This window comes from Falco rusticolus, chromosome 2, assembly GCF_015220075.1.
Source record: "Falco rusticolus isolate bFalRus1 chromosome 2, bFalRus1.pri, whole genome shotgun sequence".
NCBI lineage: Eukaryota > Metazoa > Chordata > Aves > Falconiformes > Falconidae > Falco > Falco rusticolus.
The window spans coordinates 632218-659322 of record NC_051188.1 but is presented as its reverse complement, the minus strand read 5'-3'; the positions used below and the strand labels follow the sequence as shown (position 1 = coordinate 659322).

The window sequence follows — 27105 nt, the reverse complement described above, 5'->3', positions numbered from 1 at the left end:
TTGATAATCTCGAAGGAACTTGTCTTTCACTTGTACTAGGCTTCCGTGTTGTGATTAACGGAGCTTACTGACTTACTAACCCAGGTGACAGTTAAGAGTGGGCTCTTCAGTTCTGAGTTTGTGTTTAAGTTAATTGAGTTTGGTGCTAATACCATGCTGCTGCCCTGCTTGGCTTCAGAAGCTTGAGAAATCCTTTTCTATGCAGTGATCTCTTAGAGTTATTTTTGAATGCATGAATGAACTACTTCAAGCCTCTCTCCTCAACATCACATAATTGCTTGCATTCATAGGTGGGATTGATGATATTTCCATGGAATTTAGAAATAAGTTGGGGTGCTGCATAGCTTGACTAGTCTAATACACCCTCCTAGTGCATTGTGCTTCACGTGGCAGGAAAGTTAATGTTGAGAGAGAGAGTGACTGTGCAGTGATACTAATGACTTCAGAAAATATGCTTTGCCTAAAGACATAGTAGACTCTCCTCTTCATAACCTCAGTCTCCAATGTTAGTGTGTTGTGTGTTTTAACATTACAACTATTCCACTTTGAAAAATGAACCTTCATAAAAGCTACTGTGAAACCTTCAGATGTGTTGCTTTCATTTTATAACTGTAAAGCAAACAGCAAAACCCCCTGTTTTTTCAGAATTTACAATAGGTTTAGATGTCAGCAGTGGAAACTGGCGTGATCTTTTAGCCCCACCTGACTGCAGTGCTTTTTGCAATTCTCAGTTTAGTATGGTAAAGCGGCGTTCGTACCTATGCAGCATGTTGCAGGAAGCTCACCTGGTCCTTAGGCTTTGAAGCTGCAAGTTGAAGAAAAAATGAAAAGCAGTAAGGATTGTGATAACAGATCTCTGGAGATCAGTCTTCTAATGCTATTGAATGTGTAACCCAGAGCATGAGGCAGATCATCACCACCTCTGATTTAATACCAGACCTTGTAAAACTTCTTTCTGTTGCCCCAGGAGTTTCAGTCCATCAGTGGAAAGCTTTGAGATTTTCTTCTTTAGCTTGTAACTTTTTTTTCTCCTTTCTTCTTTTCTGATTGTGGGAAATTTTAGCTAGCTGAGTGCAACCTGAGCAAATTAAAATGTTATTACAGTGCTATTTTGGCTGAGTCATTTTTGTTTGCTAGGAAATAAATAAGGTAGCTTAATCAAAAAAAATATTAAACTATTTGTAAAATAAATGTTTGCACTATTGCTTCAGGAAAGTCTTACTTTAGTTTTGCAAAACTCCAGACCATAAACTATGTAATGTACTACACATTACTCTTATTTTTGCGGGCAAGCAATACAGCATATCCTAAAAAGCTATTAAAGCCGCTGTATAATTTAATAACGCTATTTTAAAGCAAAACTGCATATTGAATTATGGTAGTGTGAAATTAGGTTTTCATGTAGTCTTGCCTCAATTCTTTTTCAGTTTAGTCATTTGTTTTCTGGTTGACTGCCTACAAACAGCTAAAAGAGAAGCTTTCTCTTCTGGGATTTAATATTTGTTGTGCCCCATTGTTTTTGTTTTATTTTTAAGCTTTTTTTAATCTGTGGTGTGAGTAATGGCTTGTTTTGGTTGCAGAGACATCTGAGAACCTGAACAATAATGGCTTGCCTTTTTATTTTAAGGTACAAAGAAATTAAAACTTAAAATTCACATGTCTCATACTGCTAATGTTCAAGGCCTGTTATCAAGCTGTGGAAGTAGTTTCAGATTTGTCAACAAGTTTTATTGAGTATTTTGCCCTAAAGAAAGGGTGAAGCTCTTGTCGTTGTGCTTCTACCAGATTTTTTCAAGTCCTCCTGAAGAACATCGCTCTGTGCAGAGCGTGTCTCCCAGTGCTGCAGAGGCTGCCTTGTGGCAGGCAGTGTGGGAGCTGAAGCTGGCTGACCTCTATTTTAAATGTCAGGAGTGCTTCACCCTTGCCTTTCAGATTCCATTTGCCTTTTTTAACGCTTCCTTGGGACCCTACCTAAATCAACACTCTTTTAGAGAAGCACTTGTACAGCCTGAGCTGTTTCATGTAAAGCTGGAGTCGTGGCTTTTCCCAGCTGTGTGTTGATTGCCTTCTACGCTGCCTGCGTTGTCAGTTAGCCTGGCTGGGCTGTGCTGTGTTTGTAGGATCCAGGAGGTGTCTTGTCCAAACTGGCTGTCAGTAGACAGGCTGAGTGTCTTTAATGACCAAATGAATTTAGAGAGCCCTCTGTTACAAAATAAAGGTCCTTCCTCATCCACTTCTCTCAAAACAACATCCTATGGATGAGTCGCCTCCTGTTAGCACATGTTGTAAAAGGACACATGCTGATATTCTACCATTGTTTTTCTTTGTGAAACTGGACTCGCCTTCTCTTGCTGCCCCCCAGCTCTCCCTAAGCACATCCAGGATAGTGTGGTTGTATTACTGTGACTGTCTTAATTCTAATCGTCATAGGTAATTAATATTAAAGTTTCCCTATTTTGTCCCATTGTTTCCTAGCCTCAATATTAGTTGGATAACTATGAGGAACAAATAGTATATGTGTATGGGCATTTTGTACACTTGGTAGTTCGTACCTTTGAAAGTGGTGCAAGTTTAGGAAAACAACGAATGAACAGTGGGAGATTTTAATAATCGACCTCTTATCCACCCTGCTACATAACAGACTGTGCTGCATAGAATTGACTTCAAAATGCTCATAGGATTTAGCATTTCCCACTTCAAGGTAAATACTCAAATTAAGCCTTTCAGAGATGTGTATAATCGCTCCCTTAGCTGAACTATGAATGAGAGTAAATGTATTTCTATATGTGGAAGTGACAAACACGTTCTTTCATAAATGCAGTAAGACTTTAACGTGGTGTGGGTTTTGGATCAGAAGAATTACTTCTTACTGTTCTATTTAGCCAAACTGTTTCCTTGTCAGGTGGCTATTCACTTTAGTCATGGGTTATAGATGGTAAAGGTGAAATAGTGTAACAATTGGCTAATGATGCTGCCAGAAAAGGAGAATGCCTCTGACTCTTCTGTATGAACCACAACACTGTCAGAATTTGAATTCTGGGGTTTTTTTCTCCTTCAGAAAGGTAAATCTGGTGACTTTGGAGTTCTTTGTCTAGTGGCTATATCATGTGCTGTATGTCAAATTCTTTCTGAACTTTTAAGTAATTGGAGAAGTTTGGTTATAGTTTTCTGGCTTTTTCTGAAAAAATTCTTGAGACCCTTCAAAATGGAGAGCAGTGAAAGTGGCTGTTACAATGATGCATGTAATACTTGCCCTCAGGAGTAGCACTTTCTTTTTTTCCTTTTGTTCCCCCAACCCTTTTATACCCAATGCATGTATTGAGCAGGGAAAGTATCAAAATAGGCTGGTTTTCTCAGAAAGAAATACCCATCGTTATTTGACAGTTTGTGATAAATAGGGGCTTTGACTCTTTTGTAACCGCCTTGCTAAGGATTAAAGTAATTTCAAAAGACAAGCTATATTTTTGGTTTTACAGTGTCAGCTTTATTTCGCTGTGTCTGTTTACAGAGCTTTCCTGCGGATGAGGAGGAAGGAAATACTGCTTTGAAGTTAAGAATTTTGTCTGTCTTCCCGCAGCACAGATCAAGAATTAACTTATGCTACCTGTCTTGGAAAAGCCTGTTTTAGTCTGTGGTCCTCACTTACACCTTCCGGTTATGCGAAGCCTGTATTAACGACTAGGCAAACACATGAGCATATCAATGGCAACAAGAGCTCTTGAATCTTCTATGAATAAGGATGATACAGAAAAGAGATTGCAATAGAAATGAGAGTTACAATGACGGCTAGTTTGTGCAGACGAGCATTTTATAGGATAGGAAGAACTTGTTGCACCACAGAACTAGGAATTATTTAAAAACAATGAGCATATAGTTCAGATCCTGATCTCAAGAACTAAATGAAGACCTTAATCTTCTTTTGCAGAACCAAAAAACAAAAGAACAAATTGAAAGCTTGTTACAGAATGGAAAGCATAAAGAGTTACGGGATCGTCTCTGCTGCAGGCTGACCTTCGGGACCGCCGGGCTTCGCTCTGCGATGGGAGCCGGCTTTTGCTATATCAATGACCTTACAGTGATCCAGTCAACACAGGTAAACTGCGTAGCTGTATAGGAGAGGACTGAATGAGTTCACAGTAATTGTTTGGGTCCTGTCGTGTACCACTGAAGTACAAGCTGAGGGTGAAACACAGCAGACGTTCCACAGTAGAGGATAGCATGTAATGTTTCGTGCTGAAAGAAAATAAAGTACCCTGAATATATTTAACTGGGCTTCCTAAGAAGTAGAGTGTAATCGCTTCCACTGGAATTTGACCAGTAGTTAAAATCTGTTATACTGTTCTATAGTTGGAAATCATTAGCTGTCATAAGAACTTTTAGTATTTGTCAAAAACTAAGCAAAAAACCAACAAGAAAACCCCAAAAGCAAACCCACTCTAAGTTTTGTATCAGGTTTTACTAAGAAAATGAACAGGAAGTAAGATGAAAAAGCAAACGTAGACTGACTGTGAAGAACATCTGTATTTTAAAGTTTAACTCCTGGGGGATCCTTCTAGTAACACTGTGTTACCTACAACTGGATTAGATGTAGAAAATACTATGGTTAAGTGTGCTGGTGTTGCTGTAGCTCTGTCTGTAACTCTTGACACTTTTTAAAGTAGAGATGCAAAAAAGTCAAGATTTGAGATATGAACTTAAAACTCAAACTGCAAGTCTTATGTTACATACTAGGTCAGAGAGGTTGATGATACATGGTTTATCTATGATTTAATATTTGTGTATGTGGGTTAGAGATCATTACAGAATCGTTTGATCAGAAAACATTTTAAAGGGATATTGGCCTTTGAGGGCTAGTTCTTTGAATTTTGGAGTGGAGTATTTTGGGATAGACATCTTGATTTAAATACAAACAGGGAGATCTCTGAATTTAGACATAGCTCTCGTGCCATTTCGTTAGTCGTACATTAGTGTTGTTGGAAAGGATCTGATGAGATGGGTGTGCATGTGGGGTAAAGTTTTGGCCAGGGAGGCTTTAGTCCTAATTTCCAGCTCCTCTACCGGAGATCAGGCTCAGCTCAGTGGCGGTGCTGGATGTAGATTTAGAAGGATACAAAAGGTGGCATGTGGGGTTGAAGAGCTGGATAGAGGCTGCCGTGGAGTCATCCATGAGCTATCAGTGTTGTGGTGGGGAAACCTGGTGGCAGAGACTCCTCACTTCTGACACATCTTCCATGAACCATATCTTAGATTCTCTTGGCTAGCTGTTTAAGTTGATTAACAACCAAAAACAGTTTTCTGAATTTTTTTCTTCAATATTTTTTACCCATCGCTTTTCCTCTGTTGATTTTGGTCTTGCATGCCAGAAGAGGGCTGGAAAATGATCAGACTCCTCTCTGTTTCCCTCCCCGCTTCTCTTTCAAGCCATATTAATGAATTGTATGTGTGTTGTCTGAATATATCAACCTGTTGATTAATACAAGGCTTAATAATCTCTGCCTTTCTTTGAAGTGCTGTTTTGTTGAAGGGCAGGTGATGTATTCTGTCTCAAAGAACTTGGTCCCCAGTTGTCTCATTTCTTTCCCAACCTCTTCAATAAATACCTTTGGAAGGAACAGTTGATGTTGATTTAATTTTTGATCAAAAGTGATCCATGCTGCTTTTCTATATTGCCGGCTCATAGTGGATTTGTTCTTAAACTTGCTTATTGCACAGTACCGGGATGTTTTCCAGCTGATGTGTTCCCCAATCAATTTTTCCTGAAAACAAGTAGATTAGATAATTACTCTTCACAACTAAACTTTTTAAGAAGCTAATTTGGAGTACGCTTGAAATTGATCTGATACTATCCAGACTTTAAGCATGTGAAAGAAGAGTCTAAATTTGAACATTGATTTATCTAGAGTTGTAGTCCTGTTAAATTATCATTCCTGACTTTGATAGTCACTCTTGTACATACTTTATTATGGTAAATATTAAGCAAAAAGCAGTTGGATTCTTAATCTGCAAAATACAGCTTTTTCTCGCCCCAAGGAAGGTAGTGCGACGGAAGGAAAGAGAAATGTTGAATCATCTTGAAAATGGATAGCATGAGTCAAAAAATGGATGTTCCTTATTTCCTTTCCTTGTGAACATAGAAAATACAAATGGGTTTGGATTGTGTATATTAAATATACTTAACATCTTATGCATTCCCACCTTTAGTCTTGACTGTTGAAAACACAATGAATTGATTTATTTGTAAACATTGTACTTGGAACACCAACAAAATTTTCATTATGGCAAACCTACTGAATCTTGTCTGCTTTGTCAAGTATTTTTTTTATAAATGAAGGTTCAGCTGCATGATAAAAGATGTTTTATTACATGATATACAAAAGGTTGATACAATCTCTCATTTAAAACAGTGCTCCTAAACATTTTAAAATAGTTGTCTCTCTGTAGGTTAATGCTCTGGTAGGAGTCCCTCAGTAGACATGACTAAAATGATTTGTTTTCTGTTGGCTCAGGGTGAAGTGGTTGCCTAAAACTTGGAACAGCTGGGACTCATGTTAAGCTCTTTGACACTGCTAATGTTTGACCTGTACAACGGGAGCCCAAACTCTTTCAGTGAACCCAGATTCCAATAGCTGTTTATACAGGCTTTGAAAAGAGAAGTGACATGTTGGAACTTATTGGTAGAGTTTGAAACCCAACCTTATATCTGACCATTTTTTCTCTTCAGTATCATCTTGGTTCTAACAAAGTTTTCCTTGCGTTTCTAACCTGTAAATTGGACGCATCTTAAAAATGAAGCTTCCTTTAATTGTAGCCTTACTGATCTGGGTCTGCCATACTTATGTGCTACAAATGCTGTAATGGTATGAACAAAACTTCCTGGTGTGGTACAGGTGGTCTCCACCGATCCAGTGGGAATGATCTGAAGAGATTAAGGAAAAAAAATAGTTTAAAAACCAGTAGCTTGTTGCCAGTGATGGAATTGTTAAGAGTAGCGAAGTTGCTTTAAACAAGTCCACTTTTATTTGAAGCAGAGTACACATTTTGATAATGCAGAGGAAGTTAATGATAGTCACTTTACTTTTTGGCTTGTGCAGTGTGTTGAATTTGGAGTTGCTCATGCTCTGAGCGCCTGAACGTTGCATGCTGCCTTTGTGTTTCCAGTCTCATGAAAGCGTGACTGAGCTTGGATTGGCCGACTGATACGCATTCTTGGCAGACAGTGGAAAGTTTCGTTTTGGTCAGCAGGGAATGCGTTTGCAAGTTCAGTTTCATGGGTACTACTGGTTTCTGAAAGTAACAAACTGGGTTGTATTCATTTTGCTCTCTCTGTAGAGCTTCTCTGTAGAGCTTCTCTTTTAGTTGTTCATTAAAGCCATGTATCAAGTTAGAAAAAGCAATCTCTGGGAAGTGGACTAAAACTAATTTCTGAAGTAAACTGGATGAGATTTAATCTCTTTGAGTACTGGTGTCAGAAGCTAATGACATAAATGGATTTGCTGAACCTAATCTGAAAATGGGTAGCCCTGTCTCTCTGTATTTGTCCTTTGCCTGCTACAGGAGTAAGTGGCCATTCAAAAGAAGTGGACTTGGTGTAATTTAAAGTGTTTGCCTCAATTAAAATAAATCTTGTTTAATGGTTATGTTGATGTCATGGAAAGTCAGATCCAGAAAGGTACAGAATATCCAGAAGCGGCTTTTGACTCTTCTGAAGATTGCAGCCACATAACCTACATATAAAGCTTAGGTTTTCCTCCTTGAGTTTTGCTTCTGTCCTGCTGAACCAATTGCTTTTGTTAATGGGTAAGTGACCCATCACTGACCTTTACAATGACCTGACAAAACCAGTCACCTTTGCATCATTGCTATGAGTTTCCTATTGTTAAATCAGCAACGCTCGATAATCATATCCTGGGCTGCATCCCCAGCAGCGTGGCCAGCAGGGTGAGGGAGGGGGCTCTGCCCCTCTGCTCCCCTCTGCTGAGACCCCCCCACAGCGCTGCATCCAGCTCGGGGGTCCTCAGCATCAGAAGGACACGGACCTGTCGGAGGCCACGGAGCTGGTCAGAGGGCTGGAGCCCCTCTGCTGTGGGGACAGGCTGGGAGAGCTGGGGCTGTGCAGCCTGGGGAGGAGAAGGCTGCGGGGAGACCTTAGAGCAGCTCCCAGTGCCTGGAGGGGCCGACAGGAAAGCTGGGGAGGGGCTTTGGGCAAGGGCAGGGAGTGGTGGGACAGGGGGGAATGGCTTGAAGCTGAGAGAGGGGAGATTTAGGTTGGACATGAGGAAGAAACCCTTCCCCGTGAGGGCGGCGAGGCGCTGGCCCAGGCTGCCCAGAGCAGCTGTGGGTGCCCCATCCCTGGCAGGGCTCAAGGCCAGGCTGGACGGGGCTGGGAGCAGCCTGGGCTGGGGGGAGGGGGCCCTGCCATTGAACAGGGGGTGGAACAAGATGATCTTTAAGGTCCTTTCCAACCCAAACCATTCTGTGATTCTGTAATAGTTGAAAGATTTAAATACTAGACTTCATAAAGCTGTTACTATCTCTCTTGATTTCACCAACCAAAAATCTTTCCATCTCGTCCTTGGTACCATCACTTTCCCGTCACTTCTCTTTTGCAATTGATCATAAGGGACCAGACATGCAAGAGGGTTATTTAAAACATGGCTGTAGAAGCAGACTGGGTCTGCCAGTGAATTTTTTATAGAAACATCACTTGAACTGTGCAGTGGTAGAAATACTTCAGTTCACCTAAAGACAGGTTTTTTTTTAGATCCATATGCTGACACTTGCTACTAGGTTATTACGAAGTATGTAGCGGCAAGATGTTGAATTGGATATCTTCAGCTACAGTTTAGAAGCAGTAGCTATCCTGGGAGAAATGAGATGGGGGCCCTATCAAAACATGAGTCTTGTAAAAACGCAATAAAAGTCCTTTAAATTGAGAAATTTACTAAAGAAAGGGCTTATCCTAAGAGGTGTTGGATATCTGCCCTCTGAGAGAGGGACAATGACACCTGGAAGAAAACAGGTGTGAACTCAAGTAGAGGGTTGAGACATTGGAAAGACTCTGCATTTACTTCCTCTTGCTGTCTTTTTTTTAAATTTATTTTTATTTCCTGCAACTTTATTAAAGGTATTTGGATAGTATACAAGTCCAGTAGGGCTGGGCAAACTGCAGCTGTGGGATCTTTGGCTAAGCTTAAGGTATTATGTTCTCATACCGCATATTGTGTTGTCTTAATTTTAAGTAAAACTTCACCATGGCAGAAAGTAAAGACATTCCTATTTTTATTCATATGAAAACTCTGATCCCTGTCAAACAGTGAAACTGGTTTAACAGGATGTCCTAAGAAAAACCTTGCCTCACCCTTGAGGAGACTGTAACTTAAATTGTAGTGGCACCCAGTAGCTGCCAAAAATGCCTAGGCAGAAATAGCTGGGGTGAGGTGCAGGGGAGAAAGTACAGAAGACCAAATCCTGCTAAAAAGATCACTGTAGGCCCTTACTTTGCAGCAAAAACAATCAATTATTCTGTGTTTGAAGAATGAGGGAATGGAAAGCTGGGAGATGTAGAAGGGTGCGGGCATTAGAGCCAAAAAGCCACCCCAGCTATGGTGGTTGCCATTGGGATGTAAGGGGAGAGGTAAGAAATTTGTGCAGAATCCTAGAGATGCCATGGTTGCCGGAAAGTTCAAGGGATGCTTCTGCTCTTGGGGGAGAGTGCCTGGGGGGAGGTGTGAAATAGAAATCACAGGTAAATCACATTTGTAAAGAGCGATTTGCAATGTATCAGTTGTTCTAGCTGAACTTACCTTGATTAGTGCTGCTTCTGAAAAAGCTTATATGCCCCTTTTAGCCTTCTGCTTCTAACTAGTGCTGGTTTGTCTAACGTGGTCCTGCTTCTTCCATAACCTTGTCTTTTTTTGTGCCGTTGTTGATGTTTGGGGAACTAGTTTAGACAAAACTCTGCAGTGTGCTCTGACCTCAAGGTGCCACTAGCCTAGATAAGGCATCTGTTGATAAGAATGTTCTAAGAAACCTGCTGTTAATCTCTTTATATCCAGTCTGTTCAAGTCAAACTTGAACACATTTTCTCCATGGCTCTATCTCTTGTCTCATTACAACTGTGAATGAAAGTTCCTGATATGTCGTCAGGGTGCTGCGAATGTGTTGTGTATCAACACGTTTCAGTTCAGTGTGCAGGTGACTTCAGCTGGCGGTCATGCTAGCCATGGCAGAGCTTCCAGTTCTGTCCGTATTGAAAGACTTACTTATTTTGAAATTTTTCCTCTGTGTGCAGTCCTCTATTCCAGCTGCAGAGGTAGTGTGTCTATAGTTCTCCAAAGAGATGCCAGTATTCACTTGTTCATGCTCTGAAGCCCATTCTTTGATGGAAAGGGCAAGAACCATTAAGAAAACGGAACTGAGCTGAATTTCATGGGTAGGAGTCAGGCTAGCTTTCCAGTTGAGAGATCGCTTAGTGGTGATAGTGAGTCAGACCCAGATGAGAATGTTACAAAGCATTGCACTTAATACCAGGGCAGGGGAGGGGGCGCGAAATCTGTTTAATTCTGGTACAAAACACCCTCACTCCTCCTATCAAGAGGAAACTTGTGTCCTCATAAGAGGTGGCCTTTTTAGGGTAGCCTTGGCTATGGTAAGTTCATGGTGCTGTGTTTGTGTTGAGGAGAGCTGCTTTCTGATTGTAGTGAACTGTACACTCTGGAAACTTCGTTAACAGTAGTGCTTCCATCTTTTTGTCTAAAACTGCTGATCCGTCCTGGGTTCTTTCTGTGGTGGCTCTCCAGAGAGATTCTAACTGGGAAATAAATGGATGTGAAGGCCACGGGGAAGGTGAAGGTGGAACACCATGTAATGAACTAATTTGGAGCACCTAACTCCTCCCCTTTTGAAAAGAAGGGGTGGCTGACTGCAAGGCTGTTTGGTTTTCTCTGGTGTATGTTTTGGCACATATTTCTCCTCATCCCAGTGTGTGTTTAAAACCTACTCCCTTCATCTGCTTCCCTTCTCCTTGCATGGGGCTCTTCTCTGGTACCTTGGCACTGGAAGTGTTCCATCTTGATGTATAGAAGACTGCTTGTATTTGTGCTATTGTATCTGTGTAGTATATAAATAGAGGACTTTGGTGTGCCCACCTGGAGTAGGTCACTAGTAATAAACCTTTGTTTGAAAAAGCAGGTGAGGGTGAAGCATCCTTCTAATGCAAACTTAGAACTAACGCTTTGGAAGCAGTGCTGAAAAGGGGTCTGTCTCGTACTGCAAACACAAGGACAAAGACTAGCACTAGCGTTATATTGCCTGAGTGGATGGACTTCCAAAAAATGGATTTTTCTTTATTAGGTCTTTAAGAAGTTGGTTTGAATACATAAAACCAGCAAACACTTGCTTTCAATCTGTACTCTGCTTGAGGATTTTGCTGCCTTGAGCTTTCTGTTGATGCTCTGTGGTCACTTATTTTTGTACTGCTTTTATTTCTCACAACGGATTCTCTGCTTGCTTTCCTTCTGTGAACGCTTCTGGGGGGAAAATAAATATGCTGTTTTTGTGAATATTATTACTGATATTTTTGCTGAGCTGTATTTTGCATACTGACACTATAAATCCTATGTCAGAGATAACTTGTAATGTTTGTGTGTGGTGCACTAGAGCTAATTCTTCCCTACTTTTTTTCTTTTACTTCCAGGGGATCTACAAGTATCTTGAGAGGTGTTTTTCAGACTTTAAGCAGAGAGGCTTTGTTGTTGGATATGACACACGAGGTCAGGTGACCAGCAACTGCAGCAGTAAGAAGTATGAGTATTGATTACATTTGCAAGACTAGAAATTAAATTGTGGCTTTACATTCATTTCATTCTATCGGAGTATTTTTTTGTCATGAACTGCACATGCTCTTTCCCCTCCCATAGTCCATTTAAATAGTAATGAAGAGAGGCATGGACTAAAGCCTTTATAATGTCATTTGCCAGCAAATGTGGAATGTAAGGCTAGTCACTTCACCAAAGAATTTAGTCTAAATGCACAAGAATATTAGGCAGACATTAAGAAGTTGATATGCCTGGAGAGAAATTTGAATGTGAAGGTAAATTCAGAATACTAACATCTAGGTTGAAGTCACTAACTCTTAATGCGCTATTGTTAACACTGTTGTTCTTCTGTGTTATGCATCTGATTTAAGCTTGCTTGGGGGAGAATTCTACCTGCAGCCTACTGCAACCTGGCGTGTTGGTACCCTTGTGCTAGTCTGTGATCTCAGTGTATTTCCTCATGGGGAATGCTTTACCTGGAATACTTAAAATGTAAACTTCCAGTGATGCCAAATTGTGCTCTTTGCAAGGAAAGGGGAGAGAGCATCTGTAAAAGGACTGCTTTCTGAATTCTATTAGGAATCAGAATCCCTTGCCATTACAACATATGTTTTATTCCCTGAATGATGTGTCTTACAAAAAAACCAACCCAGTAGCTAATTATTTGGTTAATGAGTAGCTAATTGTTGTAGTTAATGTAGTTATTCTAGTTAATTGTAACTAATGTAGTGTGTTGTGGGTGGTTGTTTTTTTTTAAATTTTTGTCAACATTTAATATTCTAGCATTGTGAAAGCTCTTGATGTAATAGAGTACAGGATCTAGTTAGTGTCTCCTAAGGGTTGTTTCTCCATTCCCCTGAAGTCTGCTTCTCCATGCTTCCTGTATGGCCTTCAGACACGTGTAGAACTTCACCCACCAGGCTCCGGCATAAGGATTTTAAACTAATCTGTTACACTGTGTGTGTAAGGCTATTACCCAAATTTTCTGGATTATGCACAGCTTAAAAATATGGAAGGGTAAGAAAAACATTCCATTCCAGCCACATAAAGCTTGGAATTCAGATTGGATGGCAGTACAGTGGTGTTTCACATATTGAAGGAGCAAATCAATTCTCAGTTAGATGTTTCTTTTATCCTCTTGGGATGACACACAGTTACAGTAGTGCTAAAATCAAGTTGAACCTCCCAAAAAGAATATTTTCAATTGGATCAGCGTGCTTATCCAGCACTATATGAGCAGGAGTGCCCCCTTCTTTGCATCCAGTTCCAGTGCTGTGGGAGATAGCTGGCTGTACAACTGTATCCCGTAATTAAGTTGATGTAAACTGTTGCGATACACAAGCCAAACTTCAGTAGCTTCAACTACAAGCTAGGCTCTCAAACTCTTTTTAAGTCATTTCAGGTTACGTTTGATAAGTGCTATAGTGATATAGAAATTCTGAGTAACTGAAATGTAGACTGCGGTGAACTCATCATGGGGGATAAGGAAGCAAGTATTAATGCTTGTCTGTAAAAACGAGTGAGCAAAGCAAACTTACACTGCTTAATCTCTCATCTGTTTTGACTCTGAGACTTCCCATTAACTGCTGAGCTGTGTGTACCTGGCTTGAAAAGAGCAGTTTCATATCAAAGTTACCTGAAGGAGAATGTGTTTCTCTGCTACTTGAAAGGAAAAGTTTATTATAAAGCCAAGGTTTAAAACCATGGGTGCTATTACTGTTTCTGAACTTTCTGGATTAAGAGTGTGCAGCTTTGCAGAAGTCTTATTTTAGGAATAGATCTGCTTCATGGATATTGTCTGAAGCTGCTGAACAAGGCTGGCAAACATGGGTACCGAATCCTTTTCCAAACCTGCTGTTGCAGACATCTGGCACTTTAAACTTCCTGGGAGATTGGTTCTGTCCTTGAATGAAGGGCAAGTGTCACGCCAGTAGGTTCTGTATCCTTGTTTGATATGTAATATCAACCAATATGACTGGTTTATTGATGCAGTTGACTGGAGTGCCTTGCACTCCTCGAGCAACAGATAAAAGCACTGTCTCAGGTTCTACAACCTGAAAACTGAAAAAAAAAAAAAAACCAAACCCCAACAACAAAGTAATCAGTTTGTACAGTTCTTTGTAAGCCAAATATTTAAGGGATTTAAGAAACAAGTGAATTGAAAGTTACAGTAATGCCATATGGCTGTTGTATTGTTGTGGGGAGTTGGGTTGACTGAATGTTTTCTTTCTCACGTTGGTAGACTTGCAAAGCTCACTGCAGCAGTCCTGCTGGCTAAAGATGTACCTGTATACTTCTTTTCCACCTATGTCCCTACACCATTTGTGGTGAGTCATTTTTCTCTTTTATATTGTTGAACCCTGCAGTTAAGGGAGTATTTGGAAGCTTACTAAAAATGTGAACTAGCAATTTTCTTCTCAAATTCTGTTCCTTAAACGGAAAAATAGAGGCTGCTTGGTACACTTGGCTCTTTAAGGAGGCTGTAACAAGGATGTCACTGAATTCTTCTGTGTGCAGATAGTTAATAGAATCACATTTCACCCTAGGCTGTTACAAAAGGGCAACAGATCTTGCAGTGTGTGCTTTGCTTTATTCATTACACGTAAAGCATTCTGCTGTTCTTTTATTCTGTGCTTAAACACCTGCACGTCATAAGGCTCAAAGATGGTATCTACATGTGTGTGAATATATACACATGTATAGGGAGTTATGTTTTTGGCCGTAAGACTTACGTTGCTTAGAGTGGAAGAAATGAAGGATTGCCTTTACTTCTAATATCTTTAAAAAACCCCAAAACTTTCTGTTCTAGTCACAGCTTTTTCTTGCAGGGTTTTAAATCCTTATTTTTTTATTCTGTAAGCTTTTCCATTATGCTGTGGATCTTGTTTTGAGGGGAGGACTGAAAGGACTGGAGGCTTTTTAGCTGGAAATACTGGTGAATTCCTTCATTCTGTTTCAACCTGTTTTCTCTTAAATACTAGTGTAATTTGAGTGTAGACTTTCTTTAGTTGGCCAGTTAATGATTGTGTTTATGCAATTGCTAAATAGAACAATGTTCTTATGCAACAGAATAGAAGCAGCTTTCCCTATTACTAGCTACAGGAAACTGAATGATGAGCATTCAGGTATACAATTTTCAAATTGGTAAAACATCAGGAGCCACTTCCTCCATAGCATCCTATTGCATGATTGCCCTAGTGATACAGGGTTATTTGTGCTAGCTGCAGAACTCTTGGGTAAATGGACATTTCTGTGTTTCCTTTGTAGCCCTATGCTGTTCAGCAGCTCAACGCTGTGGCTGGTGTGATGATCACAGCGTCCCACAATCGGAAGGAGGACAACGGATACAAGGTAAGGCTTGAACTGGAAGTTTGTAGCCTGTCAGGGTCAGCTGCTCTTCAGTATTACCTATGTGCCTGCGGCATCTGGCGTATTGTAGAATCGCAGAAGGGATTGGGTTGGAAGGGACCTTCAAGACCAGCCAGTCCCACTGTTCCTGCCATGGGCAGGGCCCCCTCCCCCCAGCCTGGTCCAGCCTGGCCTTGAGCCCTGCCAGGGATGGGGCACCCACAGCTGCTCTGGGCAGCCTGGGCCAGCGCCTTGCTGCCCTTGCAGAGAAGAGACTTCTTTTGGAGGGCATGTGTGTACGTTAGAAGAAGGAATGATTTCAAGTAATTCATCCTTTTATAACCTGAATTACACACTTTCTTCTGCAATTAGGACTTAAGACCAAACTGCTTATGTATGTTGGGCACAGTTGTGTTGTGACATTCCATAGAGTCTAATCGGCAACTGGAGAAAAGCAATGTAGTATGTGTTCACTTCTTAGACTTAAACATGAGTTTAAGATTAAGCTATAACTTAGGTGAATTAGTCCACGTAGTAGGTAACTGTGCTGCAGACAGTGGCAGTTTTAGTTGATAAAAAATACTTTGTAGTAGCGTGTTATTCCCTGTAAGATTGTTTTTCTGGGCATTGAGGGAGAGGTGGGTGGCTTCATTTTGAAAACTTAGAATAGTATAAACATCCATAACAGCAAATGCTGCTTATGAAGTATTGTAACACAGTTTCCTTTCTAAACTTTATAAGAATCTGAACTAAGCTCTAAACTTTAAACTTGGCATTCTAGAAGCTTGGTAACAGGTCAGTGAGTAATGGCAATGATAGGAAAACCAGTTTTGCTCTGCACAGAGATAACTCTTGGAGGTGATTGTACTGCACTTGTCCTCTGTGGAAGAAGTTGTGAAGTACTTCAGCAGCCTTTATTTTTGCTTAGCTATAGCAGTGAATAAGAAAGTAAGCCACATCAGTCTTCCAGGTGCTTCATTTATCAAGAAGCTATTATGTTTGCATTTTCTGATACAGAGCATTTTAGTTTTGTCAGGATATTGTTTTTTCTAGTCTTTAACAATAATTGTTTTTCACTGTCTCCCCTGTGAACTCAAGCAGCTTCTGAAGGCTTTGGACAATTTTAGCCAAGCTTGACAAACCCATAGTTTTGAAGATCCTGAGTACCTGTGGGTTTCATGAAAGCCAGCGGACAAGAAAAGAGAGACAGATTGGTCTCGAGTAGAAAGCCCGCACTGTGAACTCAACTATGCTATTGGCAATAAACTGTGGGAAAACTGGCATCTAAATAATTCTTTAACAAAGGCTTTTTATAGTTCAGGGTTTGATCGTGTTTCCAGCTGAAAGATTACAGTCGTTCAGTTATGGAAAAACATGTACCTTGGCACACTGCTTATCTGTTTTGCTTTAATTTCAAAAACAAGTTGTTTCTTTTTCAAAAGGAATGCCAGGCTTTGTAGAAGATAATGGTTTTTCTTCTGTTACAGTTTGCACAACACTCTCAAATGTAAGTGCCCAGTTTGTTTCTCACATTCTGATGATTTCAGTCACAATAGTTGAATATCAGCTTTTTTGAAAATAGGTCATGTTGCTAAGTAGCTATCATCACATAACTGAAATCATAAACTGTGATTCCAAATGACTTTGAGAATCAAGCCAGTCTGATGCTAGCCTTTACTGTATGAATACAAGCAGCAGGAGGCCTGTGCAATCCTATAGCTAAAAGAATTTATCAAGTTAATGTTTTTGAATAAACTGTTGTCTTGATTTCCTTAAACATATTCCAGGTTTATTGGGAAAATGGAGCACAGATCACCTCTCCTCATGATAAAGAAATTATAAAATGTATAGAAGAGTGCGTTGAACCATGGAATGGCTCTTGGAATGAGAATCTAGTAGACACCAGTCCCCTTAGAGAGGATCCACTGAAGAAGATTTGTGACTGTTACATGGAGGATCTGAAAAAGATCTGTTATCATAGGTATTGTATAAACCAAAATGTATTTAAATTATGTTTTTAAGTAAGCTCTGAGTTACATGTGGAAAACTGCTTACAGATAGACTTCAATAATAAAGCATGTGATCCTGCCATACATAAACATTTTTGGTTTGAGTATAGGGATTGGGCTGTCTTGCAAAATTTTAATAGTTTTGGATCTGCCTGTAGTTACTTTTATCGTCACAAATCAGTGACGTGACTTCTGTCTTTACAGTTCATGTCTGTGTGTTCCACTCTGCCACAGGTATCACTGTGTCCTTGAGGCCATTGCTCTGTGCTCTTCATGGTGGAAATAATTTTTGGTTATCTCCCCATTCTGTCTCGCCCCATCCCTTCTCTGAGATGCCATTAAATTTGGTGGTCACCATCATTAGGACGATAAAGCAACCTGCCTTTGGACACTAGGCTACAGTAAAGCATGCTGATGTGAACCATTTTATGCAAATGAATATGCTCAAAGAGTTCTGAATAAAATGCAGAAATTCAGAGTAAAGGTGAGGTGTACCTGCATGGAGTAAAGGTAAGTTTAAAAGTTAGGTAGTAGAGCCAGAGTAAGATCTTCAGTGTAGTGGAAGACCGTGAGTTTGATGCAGGAATTAACAGTTCGTTCTTTGGTGACTTTCAGCTGATGCAGCAGAAGGTAAATGTCTAATTTTCCAGAGGAAGTGGCTTTAAACCAGCAATTTTTAGTGAAAGTTCAAATGAGCACTTGTCAGTCATTCCTTCTTTGAAATTAATGCAGAAATCACCAGAATAGTACAAAGTATAATGTATTTTGCTTTCCCACATGAAAGTAGTCTTGTTAAATAACTAAAACCTTACTGAATTTCTGTTTTCCTTCTCAGGGAGCTAAACATGCAAACAAACTTGAAGTTTGTTCATACCTCTTTCCATGGAGTTGGACATGACTATGTGCAGTTGGCTTTCAAAGCATTTGGCTTTCAGCCTCCCATTCCAGTACCTGAACAGAAAGATCCAGATCCAGACTTCTCTACTGTCAAATGCCCAAATCCTGAAGAAGGAGAATCTGTGCTGGTATTTTTGTTTCTACTTTGTCAGGTTTCTGTGAGCTTTCCTCTGTTTGGATATGATACTGTGTTGAAAAACAAATTGAGGAAGAGAACAGAGTACCTGCTTTTCAGCTGTGTTAATACAGTGGGAAATCCAAATGAGATTTTCTTTCACTGCATGTTACATATAAGTAGGAAGATTGTGGGTTTATTTGCTCTTGTGATTTTATTTCCTTTTTTTGTCCTCTCCCTCTTCTCCCACCAGGAGTTGTCACTGAGGCTTGCAGAGAAAGAAAATGCTAGAGTAGTAGTAGCCACTGATCCAGATGCAGACAGACTAGCAGTGGCAGAACAGCAGGAGAAGTAAGTAATGAGACCTTTTATTTTATCTCTTTCTGTAGAAGAGGTAGTGAAAGTTGCAGAATGTCCCCAAATGGTTGACAGGCACACACCTTCAACCCGCTCTCTTTCCTGTTGTGACTTAGCTATTTGGGTGTTTTTCTTGCTAGTTTCATCTCATGGTACAGCTGCACCTGAAATAACTTATTTTAAATAAATTAAGTTGATAACTGCTAGATTAAATACCAATGTTACAGTAAATGGCCAAATAAAACAAAGAAGTTGAGTGGTTATTAAAGAGGGTGAAGTCCTGTTACTGGTTTTTTTGCTTTTATTAAGCAGACAGATTCTGACTTGGGTCAGTTAGCTGTTGTGGGCTTCTTTGGGTTTTTTGTTTGCTTGGGTTTTTTTTCCTGGCTTCTTCGTATTGAATAGAAATTATTTTTTTTTTCCACTAACAGGCCAAAATTCTGATCATTGTGTAAGTAACTGTCTATAATGTGCGGTTGCGCAGGCATTGCCTGACTACAATGTATAGACTGCTATACTTCTGTTTGATAAATTAAAAAGACCTGAGCTGTCTTAAAGCTGACAGTAAGGATACTCCATCCGGTATCTTTGCTTGCTAACAGAATGCACTGGACTTGTCAATCATGGAGATGTGATAAATGTGGCTAGTATGGTGGCTTTGTATAGAGCAGCTTGTCAGTAGTGTGCTCAGATTCCTGTTCTTCCAGCGACTGTAGAAAACACTTCCCCTCAGTGGATGCTCCTGGGAAACCTGGAAGAGCTCTTATTTTCTATTTTGTCTGCAGTGGCTGCTGGAAGGTGTTCACTGGCAATGAGCTAGCAGCTTTGTTTGGGTGGTGGATGTTTTCTTGCTGGAAAGAAAACTGCTCCGAAGATGCTGATGTGAAGAATGTTTACATGTTAGCCACCACAGTCTCCTCAAAAATTTTGAGGGCAATTGCACTTAAAGAGGGATTTCACTTTGAAGTAAGTGTGGCTTCTATGATGACTTCTTGACATTAAAATTTGATTGGCGTGTCCCCTGCTCACAACTTTATGAAATGAAAAATAAACAGGTGAAATCCAGTCTCTTGGCTGGGGTTTTTTATGTGTTCCACTTAGCAGAGAATGCTGGTTTACCTAGACAAGCTTGACTTCAGCATCTGCAGTGCTCCTCAGTGCACCTTGCAGCAAATGCGGGCTGTGAGATCAACTTGTGCAAAGCTGTAAGGAGGCTGTAAGAGATGACACCAGTGAGAACCTAAATTACACATTATAGAAATACCTTTGTCTTGGTTATTTTCCTTGAGGTAAATTCTTCTGTGTGAGAGAATGAAAGCTTGTATAACTTGGCAGGTTTACTACAAAAATGGAGCGCTCCTTGATGGGTTTGTAGCATTTGCAGGTTACACAGTGTTCCTTTGGGTGCCCAGAACACTAGTAGATTTTAAATCTGGTTTTACTTTAAATTGTGACAGAGGAACTCTTATGTTCAGATGCTTAATATAGTTGCAGTAGGGACTTACTAAAAAGAAAATGGGGGGTGCCCCCCCCCCCAACCGACCGACAGTTACTATTTCAGTTCCTGCATTCAAATTAAGTACTTGCTCTGATGTCTGCTGGATGTTAGCTCTAAGAGGTGCAAGTGCTCTAAAGCTTGGCACAAACATACAAAGATCCAGGTCTTGTTTATACATGTTTTAATTAAGCCCATGTACAACAGGAAAAAATATATTGCCAAACAATGAGGAATTAAAAGCTAAAAATAAAAGGCACTCTGAAAACCATTTTGAGGGATATGCTTAATCAGGTTGAATATACTGCTCATATATTATTACTTATTTTTCTTCCCAGAAAGGGACACACTTCAAAAAAAGAAGCTAGGAAATTATAGAATCCCTTGGCCTCCTTTAAAAGCTTCCCATCTTTGTACCTTCCTTCTCTCCAGGGAGGACTGTTACTAAGCTTTTTACTGCTTTTGCATGATTTGAAGAGCACAAGCAATGCTCTTCTCTTCCATCGCCCAAACCTGCTGTTTATATTTCTGTAACTGTACTGTTGTCTCATCTGATAAGCACCACCAAGGATCTCACCCGATCTCGGAGGGAGCCCTGGGCTCTCAAGCATGCTTACTTCTTGATTTGATATGCATGTCCTAGCTGAGTATTCACTAGTAAAACGCTATCCTTTGTTTTAGATTTTTGAGATTGATTCTGCTTTAGATTAATGATCTAAACTGAAGATGTGACTTGTCTAATGTTTGCCTTTATTGTCCCTGTCCTGTTTGTCAATCAGTTTTAATTTTCAAGAACATCAGAAAAATGTTCTTCAAAGCTTTAGTTTTTTGACTCTGCAGCAGTCTTTTCCATTGACCTTAAAATTCAGAATGCAGCATCTCTCTGCATCCTGGAAGTGAAACGAGTAGCGGGTACACTTTCTTCTTTGACTTGAAACTAAGCTGAAAATGTGTATTTGAGGCACTTTTTTTCCTTTCTTGTTTCAGGAAACACTCCCTGGTTTTAAATGGATTGGAAGTAGAGTTAAAGACCTCCTAGATAATGGAAAAGAAGTTCTCTTTGCATTTGAAGAGTCTATTGGTATGCGTGGTAATATTGCTTTAAAATGTTGAGAACTGTGTGGGGGATATGGAACTAAAAAGGAGTGGTCTTAGTTATGACACGAAACACAAAAGAACTTTGTTTTTTTTCTCGTAGTTACTAGTATTGGTATTTTGCTGTCATCAAATCAACTTGCCAACTGTCATAATAAATGATAAATGAATCTTGGATTCTAGTATTGTGCTCATGCAGTTTCCGATGCAAACCTGTTCTGTTACAGATTGAAAGTGAGATGCCAGAGGCAGACTGCTGTTGCTCTGTGGCCTTTTAGCTGAGGTTAAGCGTAGGATCTGTTCTTAATATCTTACAGGTCCTCTCTGTGAGGACATGCTATTGATGGCTACGTGGAACTGGGAGGTGGCTTGCTTCGGTCACGCTGTCCATCACACCAGTATGGCAGTTCCTCCAGGAGCTGTGTGCAGTCGCCTTGTACTTAGAATAATATGTGAGGAATCCAGGCATGTGCAGAAACAGCATTAAATACCTTATGGAAGTGTGTGACTATTCCTGCTGACCTTGCCTTGAGCACTCTGTTTATCTTGGTGATCTTGCTGACACCACTTACCTGTAGAGAACTATGCAGGGAACATTTTGGCTGTAGGAATTCTCCACTTTTTAGGATAAATGGCAGCTTTCTGAGATGGCGTATTCACATATCATATGGCATTTGAAAATGAAGCAAACACTGAAGAGGGTGGGTGTCTATGCCAGTTTCCTTCATAAAATGAAGGAAGCTTTTAACCATAAGGAGTTAAGATCTTGCTCCCGTGTCCCTTCAGAAAGGAGGCATCTGGGCAGTGCTGCGAAGTGCTGGTTTATGGGTTACCAAGGCTGGATATGTATGGGCTCCTTTGGTCCAAATTACTGCAAAAGACTCCTTGCAGTACCTGTGTGCTTGCACAAAACAAGCAAATTTTTGTGTTTAACACTATAGTATGAGAGATCTCCTTAGAGAGCAGATGTTATCAATCTGGAATTAATTCATTATAGCATGTGTCTTTCCAGCCCTATAACCCCTAAGTTAATTAGATGTCTTAGAAAAGAGGAATGCATATGCAGTAATAAAACCAGCTTACATGTATTGGCCAATTTTCTATTACAGGAAAAGGGTTAAAACTTCAATCAAATCAGTGTAATAGTATGTCAGGCTATTTTTCCACAATCAATTTTTTTTATTTCTAGGCTTCATGTGCGGCACATCAGTGTTGGATAAAGATGGTGTAAGCGCAGCTGTGGTCATAGCTGAAATGGCAACCTACCTGGAGGGCAAGAACCTAACACTAGCACAGAAACTCATTGAGATATATGAAACGTAAGTTGTATTTTTCATTAGTATGTTCTACTTAACTATTTTGGAGCTGGGAATAATCTAATAAATATTCTTTAATGCATCCCTCAGATGCTTTCTCACTGGAAATTGTTTTTTCTGATGCCGTGATGGACGACAGTCTTTGGTATTACAAATACCCCTTGAACACCATATCTCCCAAAGGACTTAGAGGCCTTTTCTATTGTATTTCTGCAATAAATTATGAAAGAATAGAATTTTGCATATGGATCCACCAGGACAAACTTTTCTGTTGTATTTGATTCATGCTGTGTTACTTCTCTTACCTCCTGATGGGTAGCTGTGTTAGTTGTGGTCTGTAAGACGGGTAACAATCTTAGTTGTGGTCTGTGTGCCTCTGAACACTTAGTATTTTCACTTATACATGGTCTGGGGATTGTTAGAAAATCACATGCTGTTGTTGCAGAGGCTTGTAATAGAACAGAGGTTAAAGGAATGATCTGTGTTCGGTAGCTACAGACACGATTCACAGCAATAAAATGAGGAACATGTTTATATCAGAATTAAGTGATGTAAGCCCAGTTAATCAGCAGAAGCACAGTTCCTTTGCTTTAACAGGACTGGTGGCATGGTTAAGCAAATCATATATGCCACTCTTTCCTGCCAGCCCAGCAGAAGGGCAGACTGTGGCCCTTCAAACCTTGGAATGATAAAACACAAACTATGGTCAGTATTTATCTCCTTGTGGCACTCGGAGTTCTGTCTTTCATATGCAGACTGCAGCAAAACCGGTAATGCACAGCTGGATTGAAAAGCTGTCAATGATAGCCCTACAGGAAAATTTATCTCCCAGTCACACTGATAAATGTGTTTATTTAAAGAAAGATTTATCATTCAGTCACACTTAATTTTTTGAAAGCTGCGGAGAAGGGTCTCTGTAGAATGAGGAGTGGGTGGCGTGTAGCAAAGAACAGCTTCAATTTCAACATGCAAACACGGCTGCTGCACCTGGTGAGCGCTGCTTGCTTTAGGTCTGACTGGGGGTAGTAGTTTTAACTTGGATGAAATAATCGGTCACCTTCCTCAGAGGCTGTTGAAATAGTCTGTTGTTGTGCCTGGTCCCATGGCTATGGCAGACAGTTTTTGATGGTGTAGGAATGATACTGCATATTAATTTCCTGAGGGCTAGCAAGGCTGTAGTTAGCCAAATGGTTAGCTTTTATTTCTTTGGAACTGAAACCTTTACTTGCATTTAAAAATAGCTTGAAATGATGTGAGTAATGCAGTGAAATCTGCTTCAGAGTCCAAACATTTGCCTATAAATATCTGTTTCCACAGCTGTGAGAACTGCATTCTTACTCTGTTACTGCTTTTCCAAGCAGGGGCTTTATTTAGATACCAAATGTGCAGAAAACTTCTGAATCTTGTAACTGAAAATATTAATCTGCTTGTAGGTATGGATATCACATATCAAAGACTTCCTATTTCTTGTGCTATGATCCTCCTACTATCAAAAGGATATTTGAGAAACTTCGGAACTTCGATGGCTCTCAGTCTTATCCAGACTTTTGTGGTATTTACAATATATTACATGTACGAGATATTACCACTGGCTACGATAGCAGCCAGCCAAATAAGAAATCGGTGAGTCACAAAGTATTTTTGCAGGAGAGGTTTGGTTTTTGAAGAGACTGAAAGATAAATACACCAAGAACTACACAGAAAGACTAACTATGTCAACTAAGATGGCAGGATAGTTACCATCATCTACTAAGACTGCTTAATGACACTTACTGGGGGGAAAATGCTTAAAAGTGAAATGGCTTGGCTATGGTATTGACTACTCTGATATAACTATGAATGAACTTTATTAGCTGAAGTGAGCTTGATGCTCCTGCAACTTTTAAACTGTCTAGCAGGCTTCCAGATGTTGGAATTCCAATGGGAGTAAGAGGGAATCCTGTTTCCTGAAATACTGAGTCTGATCTAGGTGATAGGCTTGTCGAGCTGAACTTGTTCTAGACTGTTGCATTGGCTGGTGGATGTATGCTGCAGGGGATTTAAACATGTTTATTTAGCTTTGTATGTACTGAATGTTGTATTTACAAAAAAACAAACCACCCCCCCCCCCCACTTCTGTGTTGGCTGAAGTGTTCTGTAATAAAATGTTGTTGTTGTTTATGTAGGTGCTGCCAGTGAGTAAAAGCAGTCAGATGATCACTTTTACATTTCAAAATGGTTGTGTTGCCACCCTTCGGACAAGTGGAACAGAACCAAAGATCAAGTACTATGCAGAGATGTGTGCGTTGCCTGAACAGAGGTCAGTAGCAGGTCTGCATACACGTGTTGAAAGATGCTTTTGGGCTGAAAAGTCTGTATGGAGAAATAGATTCCTTGCCTGGTGTGGGATTCCTCTGCTGCCTCCTTGGAGACCTAAGCCTCAGCTGACTGTTCCAGCCTGTTAAACTGGGCAGAGCAATGCACATTCCTGCTCACGAGGGATCTCCTCTGTAGTGGATAAGACAAAGAATTGAATTTTCAGCATCTGCTATAGTAGGAGACTTATTAACCCAATTTCTCATTCACTTAGAATTAAAAAGTGATGAAGCTGTGCTGCTACTGGCAAGTAAGCTTAAAATCAAGTGGATTCCTGTTGCATTTTGGAATCTGCTGTGTTGCTCTGAGCTTCTGGATAGTAACTAGAGGTTGGTCCATTTTGGATAGCCACCTGAATTGAGCTTCTTCCAGTTTAAGGGGGATAGGAAGGTGGGGAACCATGGGGTATGTTTACAGTATTGAAATCAGGAGTGTGAGTGAGGAACCTAGGTTCTCAGTCTAGCTAATGGAGAGAAGCAGGCTCTCGAATCGGATTCCTAACCTAAATTGCATGAGTACCCCTCCTTTTAGACTTGCATCCCAATGTTGCTGTGGAGTAGAGAACTGAAACTAACAGAGGGGCCTGTGATTCAGTATTTACTTCTACTTATTGGCAGGAATTCAAGGTGTGCATATTTTTATCACTCAATCTTCTGGTCATATTTAGGCAGTCGGTGGATAGGAAGTGGTAGATTTACCTTTGCTTGTGAAATGTGCATGTGAAGGGATACACAAATCCATGCCTAAACAGCTTTCCACAGTTGGCTGAAGATTTGTTTAAAACATGGTTTATTGCTACGTGAAGTGAATTAATACAGGTACGGCCCATCTTTTGAATCACACTTTTAAATTGTTCTGAATAGACCGTGGAATAAGAGCAGGTCAGGGAGGTGGTAGGAGCCCTGCATCCCATACAGCACCTCTTGTCAGAAGCTTGTATTAATTTGGTCAGAGAGCTTTCTGATGGTTTGGCACATGAACGCACTTTTATGTGGGTGTGGAAATTCTCACTTGAGTTAGAACGTGCCTCCGTGAATCTGGCAGTGGGCAAGGTACTGTCTGGTGTAAATACCAAAGAAAAAGTAATATAGAGTTGAGGCAAATGGCTGCACCAACGAGGAAGAAATCTGGCCTTCACTTGTGTTAAGGTTAGGTTTAAGGCAGTATTGCCAGCATTTATAAGTAAGAGCAGTGAGGAGAGAAACTAAGTACCTGAGAATGCTTTGATGCATTGTTTGGGCTTTTGCTGCTCTTCATTCTGGTAAGTCAGAAAAATATGTTGACCTTTCATTTTAGTAATGCCTGTGGTTAATAGCAGTTATTATCTGGAATATGAAATGGCTGATAACGCCCTGGCCGGTGTCAGCAGCAGCGTGGCCAGCAGGGCCAGGCAGTGCCCGTCCCCCTGTGCTGGGCCCTGGTGCGGCCGCCCCTCGAGCCCTGGGCTCAGCGTTGGGCCCCTCACCCCCAGGCAGACCCGGAGGGGCTGGAGCGTGTCCAGAGCCGGGCAGGGGTTGGGGAAGGGGCTGGGGCACAGCTCTGGGGGGGCGGGGGGAGCTGGGGGGGCTCAGCCCGGAGAAAAGGGGGCTCAGGGGGGCCCTTCTGGCTCCCTACAGCTGCCTGGCAGGAGGCTGCAGCGAGGGGGGTCGGTCTCTGCTCCCAAGGAACCAGCGGCAGGACAGGAGGGAACGGCCTCCAGCCGCACCAGGGGAGGTTCAGGGTGGGCACTGGGAGAAATGTCTTCCCCGACAGGGTGGCCAAGCGCTGGCACAGGCACAGCCCATGGGGGTGTCAGAAGATGTGTGGATGTGGTGCTTGGGGACATGGGTTAGTGATGGACTCGGCAGTGCTGGGTTAATGGTTGGACTCGATGGTCTTAAAGGTCTTTGCTAATGTAAACGATTCTGATCCTAAACTGAAAAGCCATTAAGCTTCCCTGGTTCAAGGCATAAAATGGTCAGTAGGGACCTCAAAAGGCATTCCTTGCCGTAACAGGTTTGCAAATGTTTCTCTGAGTGCTGTTCATTGATTATTCTTGAAAGCTCAACATCAGGAAGGTCAATTTTGTTGCAGCATTTTTGGGCGTTTTCTTTATAAAGGAAGTGCTGACCTGAGGGGCAGTGATGTATTGCCAGTTCCACAAATGAACAAAGCAAACGTAAACAGCTAGTTTTTCCTGTTCTGTTAAAAACAAACTGGGTTCCTCTCCCTCCAGCGAGACTCCTGGCGTAGCAGAAGTTTATGCATTTTAAGGGTGTTGCAATGCATTAGTGTTTATGCATGTGGATGTTGTCTTTTTGCT

At 40.8% G+C, this 27105-nt stretch overlaps 1 protein-coding gene across 4 annotated transcripts in view; it reads left to right on the top strand.

The window, feature by feature from the left end:
- The window catches only part of PGM2L1 (phosphoglucomutase 2 like 1), a 44392-nt gene that overhangs the window by 12332 nt on the left and 4955 nt on the right, over nucleotides 1–27105 (top strand). For 3 of the 4 annotated variants that reach the window (XM_037376209.1, XM_037376207.1, XM_037376211.1), the window contains exons 3-14: nucleotides 3926–4093; nucleotides 11696–11802; nucleotides 14059–14143; nucleotides 15084–15167; nucleotides 16952–17145; nucleotides 18009–18198; nucleotides 18439–18536; nucleotides 19328–19508; nucleotides 21025–21118; nucleotides 22322–22451; nucleotides 23882–24071; nucleotides 24614–24747. In XM_037376209.1, coding sequence (XP_037232106.1) covers nucleotides 3926–4093; nucleotides 11696–11802; nucleotides 14059–14143; nucleotides 15084–15167; nucleotides 16952–17145; nucleotides 18009–18198; nucleotides 18439–18536; nucleotides 19328–19508; nucleotides 21025–21118; nucleotides 22322–22451; nucleotides 23882–24071; nucleotides 24614–24747 — 1655 coding nt within the window. The remainder of the gene's footprint in view (nucleotides 1–3925; nucleotides 4094–11695; nucleotides 11803–14058; nucleotides 14144–15083; nucleotides 15168–16951; nucleotides 17146–18008; nucleotides 18199–18438; nucleotides 18537–19327; nucleotides 19509–21024; nucleotides 21119–22321; nucleotides 22452–23881; nucleotides 24072–24613; nucleotides 24748–27105) is intronic. The other variant, XM_037376210.1, reaches the window with a different exon arrangement.